This window comes from Schistocerca piceifrons, chromosome 4, assembly GCF_021461385.2.
Source record: "Schistocerca piceifrons isolate TAMUIC-IGC-003096 chromosome 4, iqSchPice1.1, whole genome shotgun sequence".
NCBI classification, from domain to species: domain Eukaryota; kingdom Metazoa; phylum Arthropoda; class Insecta; order Orthoptera; family Acrididae; genus Schistocerca; species Schistocerca piceifrons.
Window position 1 is genome coordinate 83,512,741 of NC_060141.1, and position 21,946 is coordinate 83,534,686.

The 21,946-nt window shown below is 44.1% G+C and overlaps 1 protein-coding gene across 1 annotated transcript in view; it reads right to left on the reverse strand.

Moving 5' to 3' along the window:
• Positions 1-1,004, reverse strand: part of LOC124795616 (clavesin-2) — a 52,144-nt gene extending 51,140 nt beyond the window's left edge. Inside the window, exon 1 of the mRNA XM_047259688.1 lies at positions 776-1,004. Within this exon, the coding sequence (XP_047115644.1) occupies positions 776-1,004 (229 nt within the window). The remainder of the gene's footprint in view (positions 1-775) is intronic.
• Between the last annotated feature and the right edge of the window lie 20,942 nt (positions 1,005-21,946).

The window sequence follows — 21,946 nt, forward strand, 5'->3', positions numbered from 1 at the left end:
GAACGAGTGGTTTGTAAGTCACCTCCTTTGTTGACGGACTACATTTTCTAAGGACTCTCCCAATCCTCTGTCATGCTCAGTACGATGGCTTGCGGAATAGTTATGCAGAATTAGAGGATGAAATTGGACTAATGGTGGCTGGTCCAGAGATATGGTTGGTTGGTTGGTTTGGGGAAGGAGACCAGACAACGTGGTCATCGGTCTCATCGGATTGGGGAAGGATTGGGAAGGAAATCGGCCGTGCCCTTTCAGAGGAACCATCCCGGCATTTGCCTGGAGTGATTTAGGAGGAAGAGGAGGAGATTACTGTTTAACGTCCCGTCGACAACGAGGTCATTAGAGACGGAGCACAAGCTCGGATTAGGGAAGGATGGGGAAGGAAATCGGCCGTACCCTTTCTAAGGAACCATCCCGGCATTTGCCTGAAGCGATTGAGGGAAATCACGGAAAACCTAAATCAGGATGGCCGGACCCGGGATTGAACCGTCGTCCTCCCGAATGCGAGTTCAGTGTGCTAACCACTGCGCCACCTCGCTCGGTGGAGTGATTTAGGGAAATCACGGAAAACCTAAATCAGGATGGCCGGACGCGGGATTGAACCGTCGTCCTCCCGAATGAGAGTCCAGTGTCTAACCACTGCGCCACCCCGCTCGGTCCAGAGATATGTAGGAAACCGTTCCTCCAATGGACTATCTGGGAATGGTGTTGTTGGAGACGTGAGTGCACGGTACAGGTAATTGTAGTTGTGAAGTGTGTTGTGTCGTGCGGTGCGCACCTGTGCGGACATCGGCGACGTCGCGGTTGGCGGCGACCCACTGGCGGAAGGCGTGCAGCGCCTGCGCACGCGCCGCGTCCTCCTCGCGCAGCTCGCTGCGGGCGACGGCGCGCACGCGCTCCATCAGCTGCGGGCCGGAGCCGTTGGCGGGGCACGCGCAGGGCTCCATGTCCGGCGAGCTACTGCCGCCTCTCGCCGCCCAGGCCAGCACCGCCGCCACGGCCGGCATCCCGCCCTGCAACAGCCGACAGCCACTCGTCAGCCCGTTGCGCAAGGTCAGGCCGCGTCGCGCCCCGGCCGGTCGCCCTTGCGTAAACACCTCCGCCTCGCGTCGCGTCACGCGTGCCGTATTTCCGGACCTCTATTTTCCAAATGCCTCGTACCAGTCTTTAAGCTGGACGCTTGCCATGTTATGATCACACCACGAACACTACAGTTAGGGTTTTTATGACGTAAAAATCCGCAAAAGTGGAGTGGGACTCGCGCACGGAGGACTCCGTACAAACGTAATCACAGGGTGCGTCTCTTAAATCCGCACAAATGAAACTTCTTTTTAAAAGCAAATTTATTAAATAATTACTTTTGAATACATTATGGGAGTGACAGTGATCAATGTGTTACAAACATTTACTTTTAAAAACAGTCTTGATCACAATTTATTTATTACGGTGACCGGTTTCGACCACTACTGTGATCATCTTCAGACCTACAAGTCGTATACAAAGCTTTAATTAGAGGGCTACATACATTAAAGAAAATACATAAAGCTATAAAGCTATAAAACGATGAATTACCAAAGGGTAAGGACCTCCTTCTGCTGGACAATCACTACTGGAAAAACCAGTGCACGTCTTACTATACAGGGTGAGTTACCGCTGGATATATTTCGTAAACCACATCAAATACTGACGAACCGATTCCACAGACCGAACGTGAGGAGAGGGGCTAGTGTAATTGTTTAATACAAACCATACAAAAATGCACGGAAGTATGTTTTTTAACACAAACCTACGTTTTTTCAAATGGAACCACGTTAGTTTAGTTAGCACATCTGAACATATAAACAAATACGTAATCAGTGCCGTTTGTTGCATTGTAAAATGTTAATTACATCTGCAGATATTGTAACCTAAAGTTGACGCTTGAGTACCACTCCTCCGCTGTTCGATCGTGTGTATCGGAGAGCACCGAATTACGTAGGGATCCAAAGGGAACGGTGGCTGTTCGATCGTGTGTATCGGAGAGCACCGAATTATGTAGGGATCCAAAGGGAACGGTGATGGACCTTAGGTACAGAAGAGACTGGAACAGCACATTACGTCCACATGCTAACACGTTTTTATTGGTTTTTTCACTGACGCACCATGAGCGGTGAGGTACACGTACACACGTGGTTTCCGTTTTCAATTACGGAGTGGAATAGAGTGTGTCACGACATGTCAGGCCAATAGATGTTCAATGTAATGGCCATCATTTGCTGCACACAATTGCAATCTCTGGTGTAATGAATGTCGTACACGCCGCAGTCCATCTGGTGTAATGTCGCCGCAGGCTGCCACAATACATTGTTTCATATCCTCTGGGGTTGTAAGCACATCACGGTTCTTCATCTACAACTTCTACATGGATACTCTGCAAGTCACATTTAATTGCCTGGCAGAGGGTTCATTGAACCACCTACACAATTCTCTATTATTCCAATCTCGCATAGCACGCGAAAATAACGAACACCTATATCTTCCCGTACGAGCTCTGATTTCCCTTATTTTATCGTGGTGATCGTTCCTCCCTATGTAGGTCGGTGTCAACATATTTTCGCATTCGGAGGAGATAGTTGGTGATTGGAATTTCTTGAGAAGATTCCGTCGCATCGAAAAACACCCTTCTCTTAATGATTTCCAGCTCAAATCCTGCATCATTTCTGCGACGCTCTCTCCCATATTTCGCGATAATACAAAACGTGCTGCATTTCTTTGAACTTTTTCGATGTACTCCGTCAGTCCTATCTGGTGTCGGCCCCCGGTAGCTGACTGGTGCCGGCACGATAGCTCAGCGTGCTCGGTCAGAGAGTTAGCTACCCTTTGCAATAAATAAAAAAAAAAGAAACTGAGTGAACCGATCAACGAAGAACCCGAATGGGTGCCATCGGACGCCCGCCCAGAGCAGATTCAACGAGCAATTGAGAACAAAATGAGGTAAAAAAATAAAGTGGTCAGCGCGACAGACTGTTAATCCTAAGGGCCCGGGTTCGATTCCCAGCTGGGTCGAAGATTTTCTCCGCTCAGGGACTGAGTGTTGTGTTGTCCTAATCATAATCATTTCATCCCCATCGACGCGCAAGTCACCGAAGTGGCGTCAAATCGAAAGACTTTCACCAGGCGAGCGGTCTACCCGACGGGAGGCCCTCGTCACGCGCCATTAGTCCTATCTGGTAAGGATCCCACACCGCGCAGCAGTGTTCTAAAAGAGCACGGGCAAGCGTAGTGTAGGCAGTCTCCTTAGTAGGTCTGTTTCATTTTCTAATTGTCGTGCCAATAAAACGCAGCCTTTGGTTAGCCTTCCCCACAACATTTTCTATGTGTTATTTTCGATTTAAGTTGTTCGTAATTGTAATACCTAGGTACTTAGTTGAATTTACCGGCTTTTAGGTTAGACTGATTTATCGTGTAACCGAAGTTTAACGAGTTCCTTTTAGCACTCATGTGGATGACCTCACAGTTTTCGCACCATTCAGATTGTTGTTGTTGTTGTGGTCTTCAGTCCTGAGACTGGTTTGATGCAGCTCTCCATGCTACACTATCTTGTGCAAGCTTCTACATCTCCCAGTACCTACTGCAACCTACATCCTTCTGAATCTGCTTAGTGTATTCATCTCTTCGTCTCCCTCTATGATTTTTACCCTCCATCCTGCCCTCCAGTACTAAATTGGTGATCCCTTGACGCCTCAGAACATGTCCTACCAACCGATCCCTTATTCTAGTCAAGTTGTGCCACAAATTCCTCTTCTCCCCAATTCTATTCAATACCTCCTCATTACTTATGTGATCTAACCATCTAATCTTCAGCATTCTTCTGTAGCACCACATTTCGAAAGCTTCTATTCTCTTCCTGTCCAAACAATTTATCGTCCACGTTTCACTTCCATACATGGCTACACTCCATACAAATACTTTCAGAAACGACTTCTTAAACTTATATCTATAATCGATGTTAACAAATTTCTCTTTTTCAGAAACGCTTTCCTTGCCATTGCCAGCCTACATTTTATATCCTCTCTACTTCGACCATCATCAGTTATTTTGCTCCCCAAGTAGCAAAATTCCTTTACTACTTTAGGTGTCTCATTTCCTAATCTAATTCCCTCAGCATCGCCAGACTTAATTCGACTACATTCCATTATCTTCGTTATGCTTTTGTTGATGTTCATCTTATACCCTCCTTTCAAGACACTGTCCATTCCATTCAACTGCTCTTCCAAGTCCTTTGCTGTCTCTCACAGAATTACAATGTCATTGGCGAACCTCAAAGTTTTTATTTCTTCTCCATGGATTTTAATACCTACCCCGAATTTTTCTTTTGTTTCCTTTACTGCTTGCTCAATATACAGATTGAATAACACCGGGGAGAGGCTACAACCCTGTCTCACTCCCTTGCCAACCACTGCTTCCCTTTCATACCCCTCGACTCTTATAACTGCCATCTGGTTTCTGTACAAATTGCAAATAGCCTTTCGCTCCTTGTATTTTACCCCTGCCACATTGAGAATTCGAAAGAGAATATTCCAGTCAACATTGTCGAAAGCTTTCTCTAAGTCTACAAATGCTAGAAACGTAGGTTTGCCTTTCCTTAATCTATCTTCCAAGATAAGTCATAGGGTCAGTATCGCCTCACGTTTTCCAGTATTTTTACGGAATCCAAACTGATCTTCCCCGGGGTCGGCTTCTACTAGTTTTTCCATTCGTCTGTAAAGAATTCGCGTTAGTATTTTGCAGCCGTGACTTATTAAACTGATAGTTCGGTAATTTTCACATCTGTCAACACCTGCTTTCTTTGGGATTGGAATTATTATTTCTTCTTGAAGTCTGAGGGAATTTCGCCTGCCTCCATACATCTTGCTCGCCAGATGGTAGAGTTTTGTTAGGACTGGCTCTCCCAAGGCTGTCAGTAGTTCGAATGGAGTGTTGTCTACTCCAGGGGCCTTGTTTCGACATAGGTCTTTCAGTGCTGAAATTCCTTATAAAAGCAAATTTATTAAAACAAAATACGAGGGTCATTCAATTTATTAAAGAGACAAATTGGTCTGAAAAAAAACTGTTAGTAGGGCAAGTTGGTATCACTAGGATTAATCCTGATCAGCTGATGTTCCAAATTTGTTTTGTTTATAACCTCAAAAATACATTTCAAGATGGCGAGTCCGCTTGAAACGTCCCCATTAGTTGAACAACGTTCTGTTATTCGGTTTTTACTTGCTGAAGGCGAGAAACCAGTGAATATGTACTGAAGAATGTCTAAAGTTTATGGTGAAGGTTGCATGTATCGTGCAAAATTTTACAAGTGGGTAGAGCAGTTGAAAAATGGTCGCGACGCAGTGACCTTTCGAATACCGTTGCAGTTTCAACTCGGTTCAAGTTTGTACTGGCACAGTTCATAACATTATCTACAACAAGCTGAAGTACCGCAAAACATGTGCGAGATGGGTGCCAAAGGAGTTAACACAGCTACACAAGGAAACAAGGTTGAGAGTGTGCACAGAGCTAAAGGATCATTATGAAAGAAGGTGAGCACTTCCTCAACAAAATTTTAACTTGTGATGAAACTTACGAGTCAGAATCAAAAAGACAATGCATCGAGTGGAAGTACACCGACTCACCTGTCAAGAAAAAAATTCAAACCCCAAGCATCGGCAGGAAAAGTCATATTGACGGTGTTTTGAGATGCTGAAGGTCCAGTTTTTGTGATTATCTCGAAGAGCAGCGTACAATTAACAGCCACTACTACTCGGATTTGCTTTTAAACAAGGTGAAGCCAGCCGTGAGAGAGAGACGTCGTGGATCCCAGAGGACAGGTGTGATTCTCCAGCAAGAAAACGCACGTCCTCATATTGCTCAACTAACCTGTGAAACCAACGACCAAATGGGCTGGGAAGTACTGCCTCATCCTCCTTACAGTCCTGATTTGGCATCTAGTGATTTCCATTTTTTTTTTTGTGCTCTGAAGGAGGAATTACGTGGGAAGAGGTTCCAGGACAACGAGGGCGTGAAAAAGTTTGTGGGAAATTGGCGCAAACATCAAGATAAAGAGTTCTTTGCAGCTGGAATAAAAAAGGTTGTAGCCCATTGGAACAAGTGCATAAATGTTCAAGGGCATTATGTAGAAAAGTTATTGTTTTGTTGAAATAAACGCTTTTTTCTCCAGACCAATTCATCTCTTTAATTATTGAATGACCCTCGTACAAATGAAAATGAAAATCCTTTTACATATAAGTAGTGGTATCTTTCAAGAGTATCATTACTCGATGTAACCCCTTCATCCGCAACGACCGCCTCCAATCTTGTCCTGAAGCGATCGCACGCACTCGTTAACACAGCGCTGTCTCTACATTCGCGAATGCTGCTTCGATAGCGGTGCGTAGAGCTGCGACATTAGGGTGCCTCGTCTTACTGGTAACTCTTTCGACTACGCCCCAAATCCGGGCTATTCGAGGGCCAGAACTCCTTTGACCACAACATGTCAATGTTATCCGAGAGCCAGTTTTGGACTAAATGGCTCATGTGAGACGGGGTACCGTCTATTGAAAGACAGAAAGATATATTGTCTCCCTGAGGCCACAGTTACCATCCACGGTTTCACGACATTTGTCAAAACTCGCAGATAAACTTCTTTTGTGACACTTTGTCGCTTTCCGAAGAAATGTGGCGGCGTGGTATCACCCTCAGTGGACACAACACGTGAATCCCAGACTTCTTCGAAGCATTAAACTTGGCCACAATACCGTAAACAGTTGACCTCACGTACGCGAAGAATCGAACTATTTCAGTAGGCGAACATCCAGCGTGAAGACTCTCTATAATCGCGGCTCTTGGTTGTACTCCGCACTTGTCCGTAACATCTCGGCCATTCAGAGGTTCTGACTGTTTGCCAGATGCCTATGGCTTTCAAGAACGCCAATCGCGACCTCCGGCGGAACTGCGATATTGCTGGAAATTGAAACTGAAATTTGTTCGGATTTAAGCGCCGCTTCTGTACCTATGTAGAAAGTTCATCTATACCGGAAATAGAGAATATGAACGATATTTGCCTGTTATCAATATCGATACTGGTAAGATATCGGTCCCGGTACTTCCAAGACGCTCGGGAACGTCAAAAAAATTTTTTTCCTGTGGTATAGTTGCAAATAAACAATTTTCGGATTTTTTTCGTTTACTTGTACTTTGAAACCCAGCTTTTTACCAAATTTTATGTGACGTAAATAACCGTACCTTTTGATTACGTTGACTTGGAAGCTTAAATTTTAAACACCGCCAAAGTACAGTAGGTCTTAGTATGTGATATAACGTCCTACTTGATATGTCTACACTTTCCTGAGAAAAAGGGTTTTTAACAGACAGACAGACGGACAACAAAATGGTCCTTTAACAGTTCCATTTTTGCCAACTGAGGTATGGGGCCGTAAAAATCATCATAATTTGCACAAAAACATGGTGTTAAGACAAAAATTTATAAAAATGTACATAATAACATAAAAATAAGTAATGTTTGAGAATATTTCTAGTGGAGAAGATCAGCGGTCTTGATACAATATTTTAAAATATCTTTGTACCGACTTCTCTGCAGATGGTAAACTCTTTCACATAATTCACTTCTTGTGGAAACAGTGTAACATTCGTCGTCGTTTACTCTTACTTTTCATAGACATTGTAAAGTCTACGATCGTGTATGCCCCTGTTCAAATTCTACTGGTAAATGTTTCCAATCAATTAGGTCCATCTAATTACATTGTTTCTGAAACTTCCTAGCATATTAAAACTATGTGGACGTCCAGGACTCGAGCCCAGAATCTAGCCCTTCGAGAGCAATGTTCTTGCTACCTGAACTTCCCAGCAGCGACTAAAAGCCGGCTCTCACGATTTTATTTCTACCAACACCTCTCTTCAACTTCTCAAACTTCACGCAAGTTTTCCTGCGTAACTTTCTAGACTAGCATTCCTGCTAACAGCGATTTTACGATGAATTGGACTAAAAAAAACATTTCACTCCTTTCTGAGTAACCGTCCTGAGTGACAAAAACATCACACAATCCTAGATTTTCTGTCCAACTACAGGCCAGCACCAAGGTTTCGTCTTGTCACCTCTATTTCACCTCCTATACTCAGCTAGCATCCCAAAACCATCACCTCCACCATCTCCAGCATGTTAATGACTCCAATCAATCATTCAACTTCACATCAACGAGTAGCCAGTGGTTCCATACCAAAAGCCCAGGGAGTAAATAAAGAAAAAACAGATCAAGCATTATGTCCCCGAGACACTTGCTTCACAATTTACGACCTACTAATTTACCTAACTAAAACATTAAGATACCTTGGAGTTACACTCCACAAGAAACCAACCTGGAATGCCTGCCTACAGACCATTCAAAAGAACGATCACAATAGAGTAAAACTACTAACATGGTGACGACATCCCACATCCATACCTGCATGATCCTCACCCGACACATCTTCGTCTGAGCAAATGTTGTATGAACCTCTGGTCCTATGAAGATTTCTCGCTCCCTTCCAATCATGGAGTGGCACTTATTGTTCCTCTCTTTCCATATCTGATTACATTCTGCCACCTGTAACCTGTAACAACTTATAAGGTACCCACTACTTCTCAAATACCCGAAACACTTTCGCCTTCTCTACTTTACGAATAAACTCCAGTCGCAACACCGTATTGTATCTTCCATCCATTGCACTAGAGGCAGCTACTGAGGGCAAAAATGAGAGAGGACGGATATTAGAGTAAATTCTATAAATAACTGAAGAACTCAGGTAATGGGAGTATTATGAGAGGAAGAGGTTGGCATTGGAGAGGAAACTGTGGAGAAGCGTGAAACCATCCAGAAGATTGATGAATTACTTCTCCTCCCTCCCCCTATCATCCCTCTCACCTCCCCCCTCCCCAGAAAATCGCTTTCACTTTTATGATCCAACTAGCCTTTCCCGCATGGCTAAAAATGTGTATGCGTTTGGCTCATAAATTAAACACACCTCTTCACCCCCTCTCTGTGTCCACATCTTCTTCCTTCTGTCTCTGAACCTCATCCTCCCACTTCTGTCTATCTCCTCCTCCCTATTCTCTCTTCATTTCCTCATCTCCCACTTTGTCCATTTCCTTCACCCTCTCTCTCTGAACATATCTTCCTCCCCTCTCCATTTTACCATATCCTCCTTCCCCTCTTTCTTTCTATCTCTGCCTCCCCTTCTTACTTTTCAACTGCCCTGTACTTCTCTATACATTCCACCTCCCTCATGCTCTCCCCTCCTCCACTCTCTCTGTCGATTTTCTCCTTCCCTCACTCTGTTCATCCTCTCCTCTGTCCATCTCAGCCTGTGCCCAGCCATGCTCATCATCATATGTAGTCCCTGCAATACAGTTCAACAAAGCAGGCTGATAATGCTCTCACAACTTGCCAGTGTTGCAAGGCAGGGTATAAGTAAGGGGCATGAAAATAAGTTATTTACCTCGATCTACAGGCCATCATGCAAAGTAGGGCAATGAAGCAGGCCTATACTACTCCAACGCAAGACACCTGTCATGCAGGGTAGCTCAGAAAACTGTTTCTTGCTCCTGAGATGTAGGCTGCCCTACAAATTAGATTGATTTGGCAAACCAATACTTTCCCACATAACATATCCGTCATGAAGTGTAGCCTATACACCAGGGGCTAGAAAAAACACGTTTTTCCCTTATGTTGATACTCGTTATGCCTGCTGTTTCCATAGCAAATTTGGTTTAAATTGATTCAGGGACTTAGGAGAAGATCCCAGGTATACACTCATATACTCTGCTACAGAGAGAGAGAGAGAGAGAGAGAGAGAGAGAGAGAGAGAGAGAGAGAGAGTAAAGAGAGAGAGAGAGCAGACAACAGATTACAGAGAGTGGCAACCTGTCTGCTGACAATCAGCACCTATAACAGAGGAATGTAAATGACAAATAAGTTAAAAATTGAACAGGATGTCAGAAGGGTTACAAAAAGGTAAAGTTTTATCACAGGACATTTGGCATGCAACATGTTTAATGCAGTTATAACATTGGTAGGAGATATGGGGGTAATAACAATAAAAGGGCAAAAATATAGAGCAGTGGCAGACCAGCCAGGTGCTTTACCTCTGCGGCACACCACGTTGTCGATGGGATGGTAAACAATAATCTCCGTCTATGGCGCACAAGTTCACAACACCTCAGTTTCCTATGCTCATTATGAAGGACAGTGTATTTCGAGAGCTGAAACTGAAACCGTTCGATATTTTTCGTAATTTATCCGCGTTATCATTTTATTACTAGTTTGAAACGAAGATTGTGGTTTATGGTTTGTAGTGTTTCCAGAGGTCTAATTAGGTACAAAAGATGATTTATTGATTGTGAACTGGCAAAAGCTATTTATTAGAACGAACGTTTTAGTGAGAGATTGATCGGCATCATAGCCTGAAGTCCACAATAGGTTGAAAAGTGATAACTTTGTTGTGAGTATGCTAAGCCCACGAATGTGACATTATGAAAAGAAGCTTGGCCATATTTACCAAACAGTTGAAGTTGTTATTTGGAAGGCAATTAGTAATCACAGGGTTATGTTCGTCTCACATTACTTTAAATTACCATTTTACTATACATTGCGTGCCACAAATTTTATTTTTATTATTATGGCGATTATCGTGTAACCTTTTGTTATTACACCAACATTTTTTTTCAAGTACACAGCGCATTACTTCTCCGTTATCACGTCAGGATTTGGTTCAATTGCTTCCGTCTCTAGCTGCTAAATACGTTATCTGCCTACTGCTCTACTGGGTTATTTACAAACAGCTGCTGACACTCCTTTACAACTCATGCCAAGCGCAACTCAGCTAAATATGTATGCAACGGCATTGTTCATGTCCTGATGAAAGGGAGCTACGTGCTCGCGGTATCTGATGCGTGCCACTCTGCCCTAATAACACGAACAAGACAAGGCATTAATTCAGCCTATGAAAATGAGCGAAGAAAAATCGATTTACATGGACTGAGGAACAAAAATGAAAGTGCAGCCACCTGGTAGAGTATCGTACAGAGCTCAAATTAATTATTACAAACACTAGGTTTAAGAATCATGAAAGAAGGTTTTTTTGGATGAAGAAACCTGGAAACATCGGAAATACATTATACAGGCCGGGAACGATTAGATTAGATTAGATTAGTACTTGTTCCATAGATCATGAATACGACACTTCGTAATGATGTGGAACGTGTCAGGTTAATAAAAGGTGTCAATACAAGATATTACATTAGACAAAATGTTACATGACACTCGATAATTTTTTTTGTGTGTGGAGGTTGGGAAATTACCCACTTACTATATCCAAAAACTCATCTAATGAGTAGAAGGAGTTGCCATTAAGAAATTCTTTTAATTTCCTTTTAAATGCTATATGGCTATCTGTCAGACGTTTGATGCTATTAGGGAAGTGACCAAAGACTTTCGTGGCAGCATAATTTACCCCTTCTGAGACAAAATTAGATTTAACCTTGAGTAGTGAAGATCATCTTTTCTCCTAGTGTTGTAGCTATGTACACCGCTATTACTTTTGAATTCGTTCGGATTGTTAATAACAAATTTCATAAGTGAATATGTATATTGTGAGGCTACAGTGAAGATTTATAGCTCTTTAAATAAGTGTCTGCAGGATGAGCTCCGGCAATTATTCTGATTACACGCTTTTGTGCAATGAACACTCTTTTACTCAATGATGAGTTACCCCAGAATATGATGCCATACGAAAGCAGAGAATGAAAATAGGCGTGGTACGCTAATTTACTCAGATGTATATCGCCAAAATTTGCGGTGACCCTAATAGCATATGTCGTTGAACTCAAATGTTTCAGCAGATCCTCAGTGTGTTTTTTCCAGTTCAACCCCTCATCAACGCATACACCTAGAAATTTTGAATATTCTACCTTAGCTACTGATTTCTGATCGAAGTCTATATTTATTAATGGGGTCATTCCATTTACTGTGTGGAACTGTATATACTGTGTTTTGTCAAAGTTTAATGAGAGCCCATTTGCAGAGAACCACTTAATGATTTTCTGAAAAACATCGTTTACAATTTTACCAGTTAATTCTCGTCTGTCGGGCGTAATAGTTATACGTGTATCATCGGCAAAAAGTACCAGCTTTGCATCTTCGTGAATATAGAATGGCAAGTCATTAATATATATTAAGAACAGCAGAAGACCCAAGACCGAAAATACTGTGGTAAGCAAAACTTAAGAACGAAAGCAGCTTTCGCGTGATGAGTGACTGCCAAGTAAAGCAGTGCGATGAAACTTGGACCATACGTAGGAAGAACCTGTAGAGTATAATACAGAAGGGAATTGAAGAATCAGAGATACAACAGTTTGCTGGTAGGTACGTGGCATTAGATGTCTACGCACAGGCCATGTAGCTCGCGTAAATAACGGGCCGCTGATTTGGGTGCGCGCTGATGGCGCCCGATAGCGACTCACATGGGTTCCTTAGGATTTACATCAGGCGAATTTGGCGGCCAAACATCAATATGAGTTCACTATAATGCTTCTCAAACCACTGTAGCACGGTTCTGGCTGCGATAAACGGACAGTTACACTGTTGGAAGACATCAAGCACAAAGGGATGCGGGTGTTTCGCAGTTGTCAGCATGTCTTCGATTATTACCACAGGTCCCATGCAGGTGTTGGAGGAGAATGTCTCAAAAAACTAAATTCCGCTCGAACAGGGAATGCAATCCCAACGGTTCTGGCCGGCCGCCGTGTCATCCTCAGCCCACAGGCGTCACTAGATGCGGATGTGGAAGGTCATATGGTCAGCATACCGCTCTCCCGATCGTATGTCAGTTTACGAGACTGGGGAGAATGTCTCCTATAGCAGAATACTACGTCCACAACCTGTATTCATGGCTCGCTGCAAGTTCCAGGATGCCGTTCACCTCGATGATGGCGTTTACGGAGACAACCATCGACCTAGTGCAGCAAAAATGTGATTCAGCCGAAGAGTCAACACGTTTCTATTTATCAACGGTCGAATCCCAATGGTCATGTGCCCACTGCAATCGTAATTGACGGTGTCATTGGGTTAGCATGTGAACACGTAAAGGTGGTCTGCTTCGGAGCTCCATGTTCGACAGTGTACGATGAACGGCGTGCACAGAAACACTTGTGCGTGCACCAGCATTATACTGTTTCGGCAGAGATGACACAGATCACCATTTATCCTGTTTACAGACCAGACAAGCCTCTGTGAACAGCCGTGGACGTCCAACAATTTAGCGCCTACTGGTAGTTTCGCTGTCCTTCCACCTCTTTCCCTAGATGCTCACGAAAGAAACACGTTAACTTTCGACCGACTTCGCCAGTTTCGATATATTCGTTCACAGGTTCTGCATAATAATAATGTGCCCATTGTGAAAATCGTTTATCTTGATGGATTTCCCTATTTGTAACCCATATCTCCGCTAGAGTGATCCCCCGTCCGCGTGTGCTCTGCTTATATACATTACTGGGCATTAAAATTGCTACACCACGAAGATGACGTGCTACAGACGCGAAGTGTGACCGACAGGAAGAGGATGCTGTGATATGCAAATGATAAGCTTTTCAGAGCATTCACACAAGGTTGGCGCCGGTGGCGACACCTACAGCGTGCTGACACGAGGAAAGTTTCCAACCGATTTCTCATACACAAACAGCAGTTGACCGGCGTTGCCTGGTGAAACGTTGTTGTGATGCCTCGTGTAAGCAGGAGAAATGCGTACCGTCACGTTTCCGACTTTGATAAAGGTCGGATTGTAGCGTATCGCGATTGCGGTTTATCGTATCGTGACATTGCTGCTCGCGTTGGTCGAGATCCAATGACTGTTAGCAGAATATGGAATCGGTGGGTTCAGGAGGGTAATACGGAACGTCGTGCTGGATCCCAACGGCCTCGTATCACTAGCAGTCGAGATGACAGGTATCTTATCCGCATGGCTGTAACGGATCGTGCAGCCACATCTCGATCCCTGAGTCAACAGATGGGGACGTTTGCAAGACAACAACCATCTGCTCGAACAGTTCGACGACGTTTACAGCAGCGTGGACTATCAGCTAGGAGACCGTGGCTGCGGTTACACTTGACGCTGCATCACAGACAGGAGCGCCTGCGATGGTGTACTCAACGACGAACCTGGGTGCACGAATGGCAAAACGTCATTTTTCGGATGAATCCAGGTTCTGTTTACAGCATCATGATGGTCGCATCCGTGTTTGGCCACATCGCGATGAATGCACATTGGAAACGTGTATTCGTCATCGGCATACTGGCGTATCACCCTCTGTGATGGTATGGGGTGCCATTGGTTACACGTCTCGGTCACCTCTTCTTCGCATTGACGGCACTTTCAATAGTGGACGTTACATTTCAGATGTGTTACGAACCGTGGCTCTACTCTTCATTCGATCCCTGCGTAACCCTACATTTCAGCAGGATAATGCACGACCGCATGTTGCAGGTCCTGTACGGGCCTTTCTCGATACAGAAGATGTTCGACTGCTGCCATGGCCAGCACATAATCCAGACCTCTCACCAATTGAAAACATCCGTTCAATGTGGCGGAGCAACTGGCTCGTCACAATACGCCAGTCACTACTCTTGATGAACTGTGGTATCGTGTTGAAGCTGTATGGGCAGTTGTACCTGTACACGCCATCCAAGCTCTGTTTGACTCAATGCCCAGGCGTATCAAGGCCTTTATTAATGGTACTGATTTCTCAGGATCTATGCACCCAAATTGCGTGAAAATGTAATCATATGTCAGTTCTAGTATAATATATTTGTCCAACGAATACCCATTTATCATCTGCGTTTCTTCTTGGTGTAGTAATTTTAATGGTCAGTAGTGTAATATTCTGCCCTTTGTGAATGTTGTTTATCTTAATGGATTTCCCTGTTTTAGCCCATATCTTCGCTAGAGTGATCCCCCGTCCGCGTGTGCTCCGCTTAAATACTTTTGTTACCGTCTTATGTGCCCGAACGCCACCAGGTACCATCCAACGTTGCGGTGGGCAATAGTCATAATGTTTTGGCTTAACTGTGTATAGTACCTTTACGATCATAGTTACCGTGTACAATATCAAGACTCACCTATTATTGCATTTACAGAACCCCTGACGAACGCAATATGCCGAAATGAGCTCACTGTAATTTACATTTGTATGTAGGATGTTTAGGTTTTTATGTTGGTAACGCCATGTAGCGCTCTATATGAAAATAACTGACTGTGCTGTGTGCAGTCTGTGGCTGGTTTGCATTGTTGGAATTTGCTATTTTAGGGTTGGGCAGTTGGCTGTTACAGCGCGTAGCGTTGCGCAGTTGGAGGTGAGCCGCCAGCAGTGGTGGATGTGGGGAGAGAGATGGCGGAGTTTTGAGAGCGGATGATCTGGACGTGTGTCCATCAGAGACAGTAAATTTGTAAGACTGGATGTCATGAACTGACATATATATACCAGTTTATGTGTTAGGAGCCTTTTCTAAAAAAATGTTTTGAGTGTAGTCACAAATTAAAGGTGGACGATAAACAGTACAGACAATAAGAGAGGCTTTGGATATGGATCGGACAACTAACGAAGAGATACTGAATCGAACTGGGGAAGAAGATATATACGTAATGACTTTAGAACAACATTGTTTGTTCTCTATCAAAATCTTTCATTTGCTAACTATGCCTATCAGTAGTTAGTGACTTCAGTAGTTAGAACCTTTTATTTAGCTGGCAGTATTGGCGCTCGCTGTATTGCATAAGTCGAGTAACGAAGATTTTTGTGAGGTAAGTGATTCATGAAAGGTATAGGTTATTGTTAGTCAGAGCCATTCTTTTGTAGGGATTTTTAATAGTCAGACTGCGTTGAGCTAAAAATATTGTGTGTCAGTTTAGTGTTGATCAGAATAGGTAAAGAGCGAAATGTCTGAGTACGTTTAGTTCTGCTCAGCTGTTAGAAAATCAAATAATGTAAGAGGTTTATCAGCACAGTCATTCATAAATTTTTCTAAGGGAACGTTTCACATTATAAAACTCGCATAAACAGAAGTGTAACTGGTATATCATTATGATAATCATGTCACTACAATATATATTTTGCACTGAACGTCTTCCTCCCCCTCCGCAAAAAAAGAAAAGGAAAGGAAATCCATGGAGTGGCGCCGTACCACCTCTCCTCCGAAGAGAAAGTTCAAAGCCGAACCATCGGATGGTAAAGCCATAGCGACGGTCTTCTGTGACTGAAGGGGCTATTCTGCTTGATGTCCTCCCTCATGGTGCCACAATCAACTATGAAGTGTGTTGTGTCACCCTCAGTAAACTGAAGAAATGACTTCGGTGAGTCCGTCGGCACAAAAATGCAAATGAACTTCTCTTTGTGCACGACAACGCAAGGCCTCACACAAGTTTGCGCACCCGAGAGGAATTAACGAAACTTAATTGGGATGTTCTTCCTCATCCAAGCAGACGATGTCAAAGTTAGCGTAAGGAGGGCTATGCGTGAAGCGTTCATTGAATTCGAAAGTAAAATTCTATGTACCGACTTGACAGAAAATCCTAGGAAGTTCTGGTCTTACGTTAAATCAGTAAGTGGCTCGAAACAGCATATCCAGACACTACGGGATGATGATGGCATTGAAACAGAGGATGACACGCGTAAAGCTGAAATACTAAACACCTTTTTCCAAAGCTGTTTCACAGAGGAAGACCGCACTGCAGTTCCTTCTCTAAATCCTCGCACAAACGAAAAAATGGCTGACATCGAAATAAGTGTCCAAGGAATAGAAAAGCAACTGGAATCACTCAACAGAGGAAAGTCCACTGGACCTGACGGGATACCAATTCGATTCTACACAGAGTACGCGAAAGAACTTGCCCCCCTTCTAACAGCCGTGTACCGCAAGTCTCTAGAGGAACGGAGGGTTCCAAATGATTGGAAAAGAGCACAGATAGTCCCAGTCTTCAAGAAGGGTCGTCGAGAAGATGCGCAAAACTATAGACCTATATCTCTTACGTCGATCTCTTGTAGAATTTTAGAACATGTTTTTTGCTCGCGTATCATGTCATTTCTGGAAACCCAGAATCTACTATGTAGGAATCAACATAGATTCCGGAAACAGCGATCGTGTGAGACCCAACTCGCCTTATTTGTTCATGAGACCCAGAAAATATTAGATACAGGCTCCCAGGTAGATGCTATTTTTCTTGACTTCCGGAAGGCGTTCGATACAGTTCCGCACTGTCGCCTGATAAACAAAGTAAGAGCCTACGGAATATCAGACCAGCTGTGTGGCTGGATTGAAGAGTTTTTAGCAAACAGAACACAGCATGTTGTCATCAATGGAGAGACGTCTACAGACGTTAAAGTAACCTCTGGCGTGCCACAGGGGAGTGTTATGGGACCATTGCTTTTCACAATATTTATAAATGACTTAGTAGATAGTGTCGGAAGTTTCATGTGGCTTTTCGCGGATGATGCTGTAGTATACAGAGAAGTTGCTGCATTAGAAAATTGTAGCGAAATACAGGAAGATCTGCAGCGGATAGGCACTTGGTGCAGGGAGTGGCAACTGACCCTTAACATAGACAAATGTAATGTATTGCGAATACATAGAAAGAAGGATCCTTTATTGTATGATTATATGATAGCGGAACAAACACTGGTAGCAGTTACTTCTGTAAAATATCTGGGAGTATGCGTACGGAACGATTTGAAGTGGAATGATCATATAAAATTAATTGTTGGTAAGGCGGGTACCAGGTTGAGATTCATTGGGAGAGTGCTTAGAAAATGTAGTCCATCAACAAAGGAGGTGGCTTAAAAAACACTCGTTCGACCTATACTTGAGTATTGCTCATCAGTGTGGGATCCGTACCAGGTTGGGTTGACGGAGGAGATAGAGAAGATCCAAAGAAGAGCGGCGCGTTTCGTCACTGGGTTATTTGGTAACCGTGATAGCGTTACGGAGATGTTTAATAAACTCAAGTGGCAGACTCTGCAAGAGAGGCGCTCTGCATCGCGGTGTAGCTTGCTCGCCAGGTTTCGAGAGGGTGCGTTTCTGGATGAGGTATCGAATATATTGCTTCCCCCTACTTATACTTTCCGAGGAGATCACGAATGTAAAATTAGAGAGATTAGAGCACGCACGGAGGCTTTCAGACAGTCGTTCTTCCCGCGAACCATACGCGACTGGAACAGGAAAGGGAGGTAATGACAGTGGCACGTAAAGTGCCCTCCGCCACACACCGTTGGGTGGCTTGCCGAGTATCAGTGTAGATGTAGATGAAGATCCACCTTACAGCCCTTATCTCGCACCTTCCTACTTCCATCTGTTTGGTCCAATGAAGGATGCACTCCGCGGGAAGCAGAACGTGGATGAAGGGGAGGTTATTGATGCAGCAAGGCGTTGCCTCCGACGTCGACCTGTACCATGCGGTCATATAGACCCTCTCAGAAGACTGGCATAAGGCCGTCGCATTGAACGGAGATTATATTGAAAAACAGAGTTTTGTAGCCAAAAGAGTGGGGAATAATTTGGTGTATTGGCATCCTGAAGAAAGTCAACCTTCTCTCCTCGCAACATTTAATATCAATTTATGTGTTAGGAGCCTTTTCTAAAGCCGGCCGGAATGGCCGAGCGCTTCTAGGCGCTACAGTCTGGAACCGCGCGACCGCTACGGTCGCAGGTTCGAATCCTGCCTCGGGCATGGATGTGTGTGATGTCCTTGGGTTAGTTAGGTTTAAGTAGTTCTAGGTTCTAGGGGACTGATGACCGCAGAAGTTAAGTCCCATAGTGCTCAGAGCCATTTGAACCATTTTTTGAACTTTTTCTAAAAAAATTGTTTTGAGTGTAGTCACAAATTAAAGGTGGACGTAAACAGTACAGACAAGAAGAGAGGCTTTGGATATGGATCGGACAACTAACGAAGAGATACTGAATCGAACTGGGGAGGAAAAGATATTTATGGCACAGCCTGACCAGAAGAAGATATCGGTTGATACCACACGCCCCGAGGCATCAAAGAAAGTTAATTTGGTACTGGAGGAAAGTTTGGGAGGGCGGGAGAGGGAGGGGTAAAAACTGTAGTGGGAGACCACCGTGTGCCCACAGAAATTAGGTTGAAATGGACGAAGGCCGCAATAGTTCACCAGAGACAAAAAGACTTGGACAGGAGAGAGCAGCGTTGAGACCTACATCAAACAGGCCGTCGGCCCGATACCAAAAAGCCGGCCGGAGTGGCCGTGCGGTTCTAGGCGCTACAGTCTGGAACCGAACGACCGCTTCGGTCGCACTTTCGAATCCTGCCTCGGGCAAGGATGTGTGTGATGTCCTTAGGTTAGTTAGGTTTAATTAGTTCTAAGTTCTAGGCGACTAATGACCTCAGAAGTTAAGTCGCATAGTGCTCAGAGCCATTTGAACCATTTTTGATGCCAAAAACAACAACGAAGGCAAGTACACCGCTGCCCATTAAAATGCAGTACCGTCAAGGTGGAGTGCAACAAAAGGCCAAATTTGGATGATGTATACTACATGCATTGTTGTGTAACTGATAAGCATTTGAGCGTACTCGCGCAAAGTAGGTAGTCCCTATTTACATCCGTTATATGAGGAAAGTATTAGGCACTGAGCTTCTCATGCAGAAATTGCTTTTGAATACTGCTTCGAAGTCTTTTTCGACCGAGTCCTTGGATTACAAATTCTTGGTTTACTGGCGGCGTCAAATTCGGATAAAATCTCAAGCTTTTGATGACTGTCCCCACCATCGTCGTCGGACTGTTTGACTGTTACTTTTTTCGGTAGGTTGAAGTACAGCGTCACCGATGAATCTCGGTCGTACTGTTTTGGTGTAAGGGTAAAACTGTTCTATCCTACAATGATGTCATTCCAAGGACATCGCTGGAGAGCACGTTGAAGGTGTGACGGTGGGACTTGAAGTCCCACACCACCCTCCGACGATGGAAGTTCATGGTGGCAGGCAATAGGTAACACAATTACATTAGGTACTGATATTCGTAGTCGTACGATGTCGACACAAATCGAGTGGTCTTATGAGTTCTGACGCTTCATTAGTGGCCGTAACAGGGCTATCGTAAGCCATGGTTTGAATCTGATTCCTCAAGGATGGTGAGAGGAACAAGACGGCGGTGCCAGGGCCGGGGAGTCGTGGTGCCAATGATTTGTAAGCCAGCGACCGTGTCGCGCAGGGCATCCACTTTGTCATAGAGACACCTTGCCTTCTCTCGAATGGACGCATTCAGAGTGACCATGTTTGTTTCCTCGTGGAGAGTAACTACCCTCGTGATGGAGGGCATGCAGGCTCCACCGAAGCACCTTATTCTGCAAAAGCCCGCATGTAACGCAAAAGGGTGCATATAACGCCCACAAAGAGTGCGTGCGTTCTCTTTAGGGTTCGTTGGTTGATTAAGTGATTTGGGGGAGGGGATCAAAAACGAGGTTATCGGTCCCATCGAATAAGAGAAGGATGGGGAAAGAAGTTGGCCGTGCCCTTTCAAGCCAACCGTCCTTTCATTTGCCTGAAGTGATTTAGGGAAATCACGGAAAACCTAAATCAGGATGGCTGGACGCGGGTTTGAACGGTAGTCCTGTCGTAAGCGAGTGCAGTGTGCTGACCACTGCTCCACTTCGCTCGGTCTCTCTTTAGGGCATAACTGCAAATTTGTACCTGTTGAGTGCGTTATGGAGTCCGAAGGATAGGTTTTGTTTCTGAATGACTTCAAGTCAAATACGAAAATCGGACAGAAAGCTCATCTCATCTGAAGAGCTGTTCAATGAGGCCAGACAACGAATTGAAAATGGAGAAAGTAAACAAAGCCTGCCGCTGCTCTTGGTACGAAGGAGTCTGCTTTAAGGAAAAGACTTAAAGCTATGAGTAGAGAAGGTAGATTTTGGCGTTTTCAGAGGACTGGATCCAGTGCGTTAAGTGTAGGAGATAATGGCACGAACAGAGCTCTTCATTTGAGGGTGATATTGCGTTCATTTGTGACGTTTCCTAAATGCCTACTCTTTGGCCATGTTTTGCGTACTCTTAAATGCAGGTGAACGAAAGAGTACGCATTTTCAGTTTTTGTATTTTTGAAAAGTTCGATAAAAGTATTACTTCTCTGCTGCTGTAGTTTTCTGAACATGTACATTTTGAGTTAATAAATGTGCCGGTAAACCTAAAATGACTTTGTTTTCTTACTGATAATAACCCAGATATTTACGGTTATTTCTTAGCTGCGCCCTCTTAGGTATGGTTCCCCAGTATAATTTTCACCGTTTCCTTGACCACAAAGTCCCAATAGTTCGATACGTGAGCTAGAATTCTCATTTGTTCAAGCAAAATCTTGTGTATATTTAACAGGCTTTGGCTAGACACAGCTGATTTTTTCGAAATTCCTGTATCTCATGTGACGCTGATGCTCAGCACAGAGATCGGAACTGTCTGCACATACTGCCCCAAGTAACTGCTGCCACATCCGCAAAGTATTACAAATACATGGTACCCTCAGGCGGAGATAATCTTTAATAGATCACAACAGTTCTCAATTTTCCTGGGTGGCCGGATGACTGATATAATTCCTTGTCTCTTTAGGACTACCTGTCTTACTAATTGTTACACAGCAGAGTGGAAGCCCCTCTATATGGTGATCCTCCTGACTTGGTTGAACGGTATCAAGTGTTGGTTTCCTTGATATCGTCGACCTAATATAACGGACTGAAACTCCTTCGTTCTGAATACCGTTGTCGGATGGCTATTCTGATGGCCTTGTCTGAAACACTTCTAGTTCTGTGAATTAGGTTGTTCAGCATAGCTCTCCTCCGTGCTAGACAACGAAGTTTGAGCTGTAAGTCCGTATGCATCGGTTGTCGAT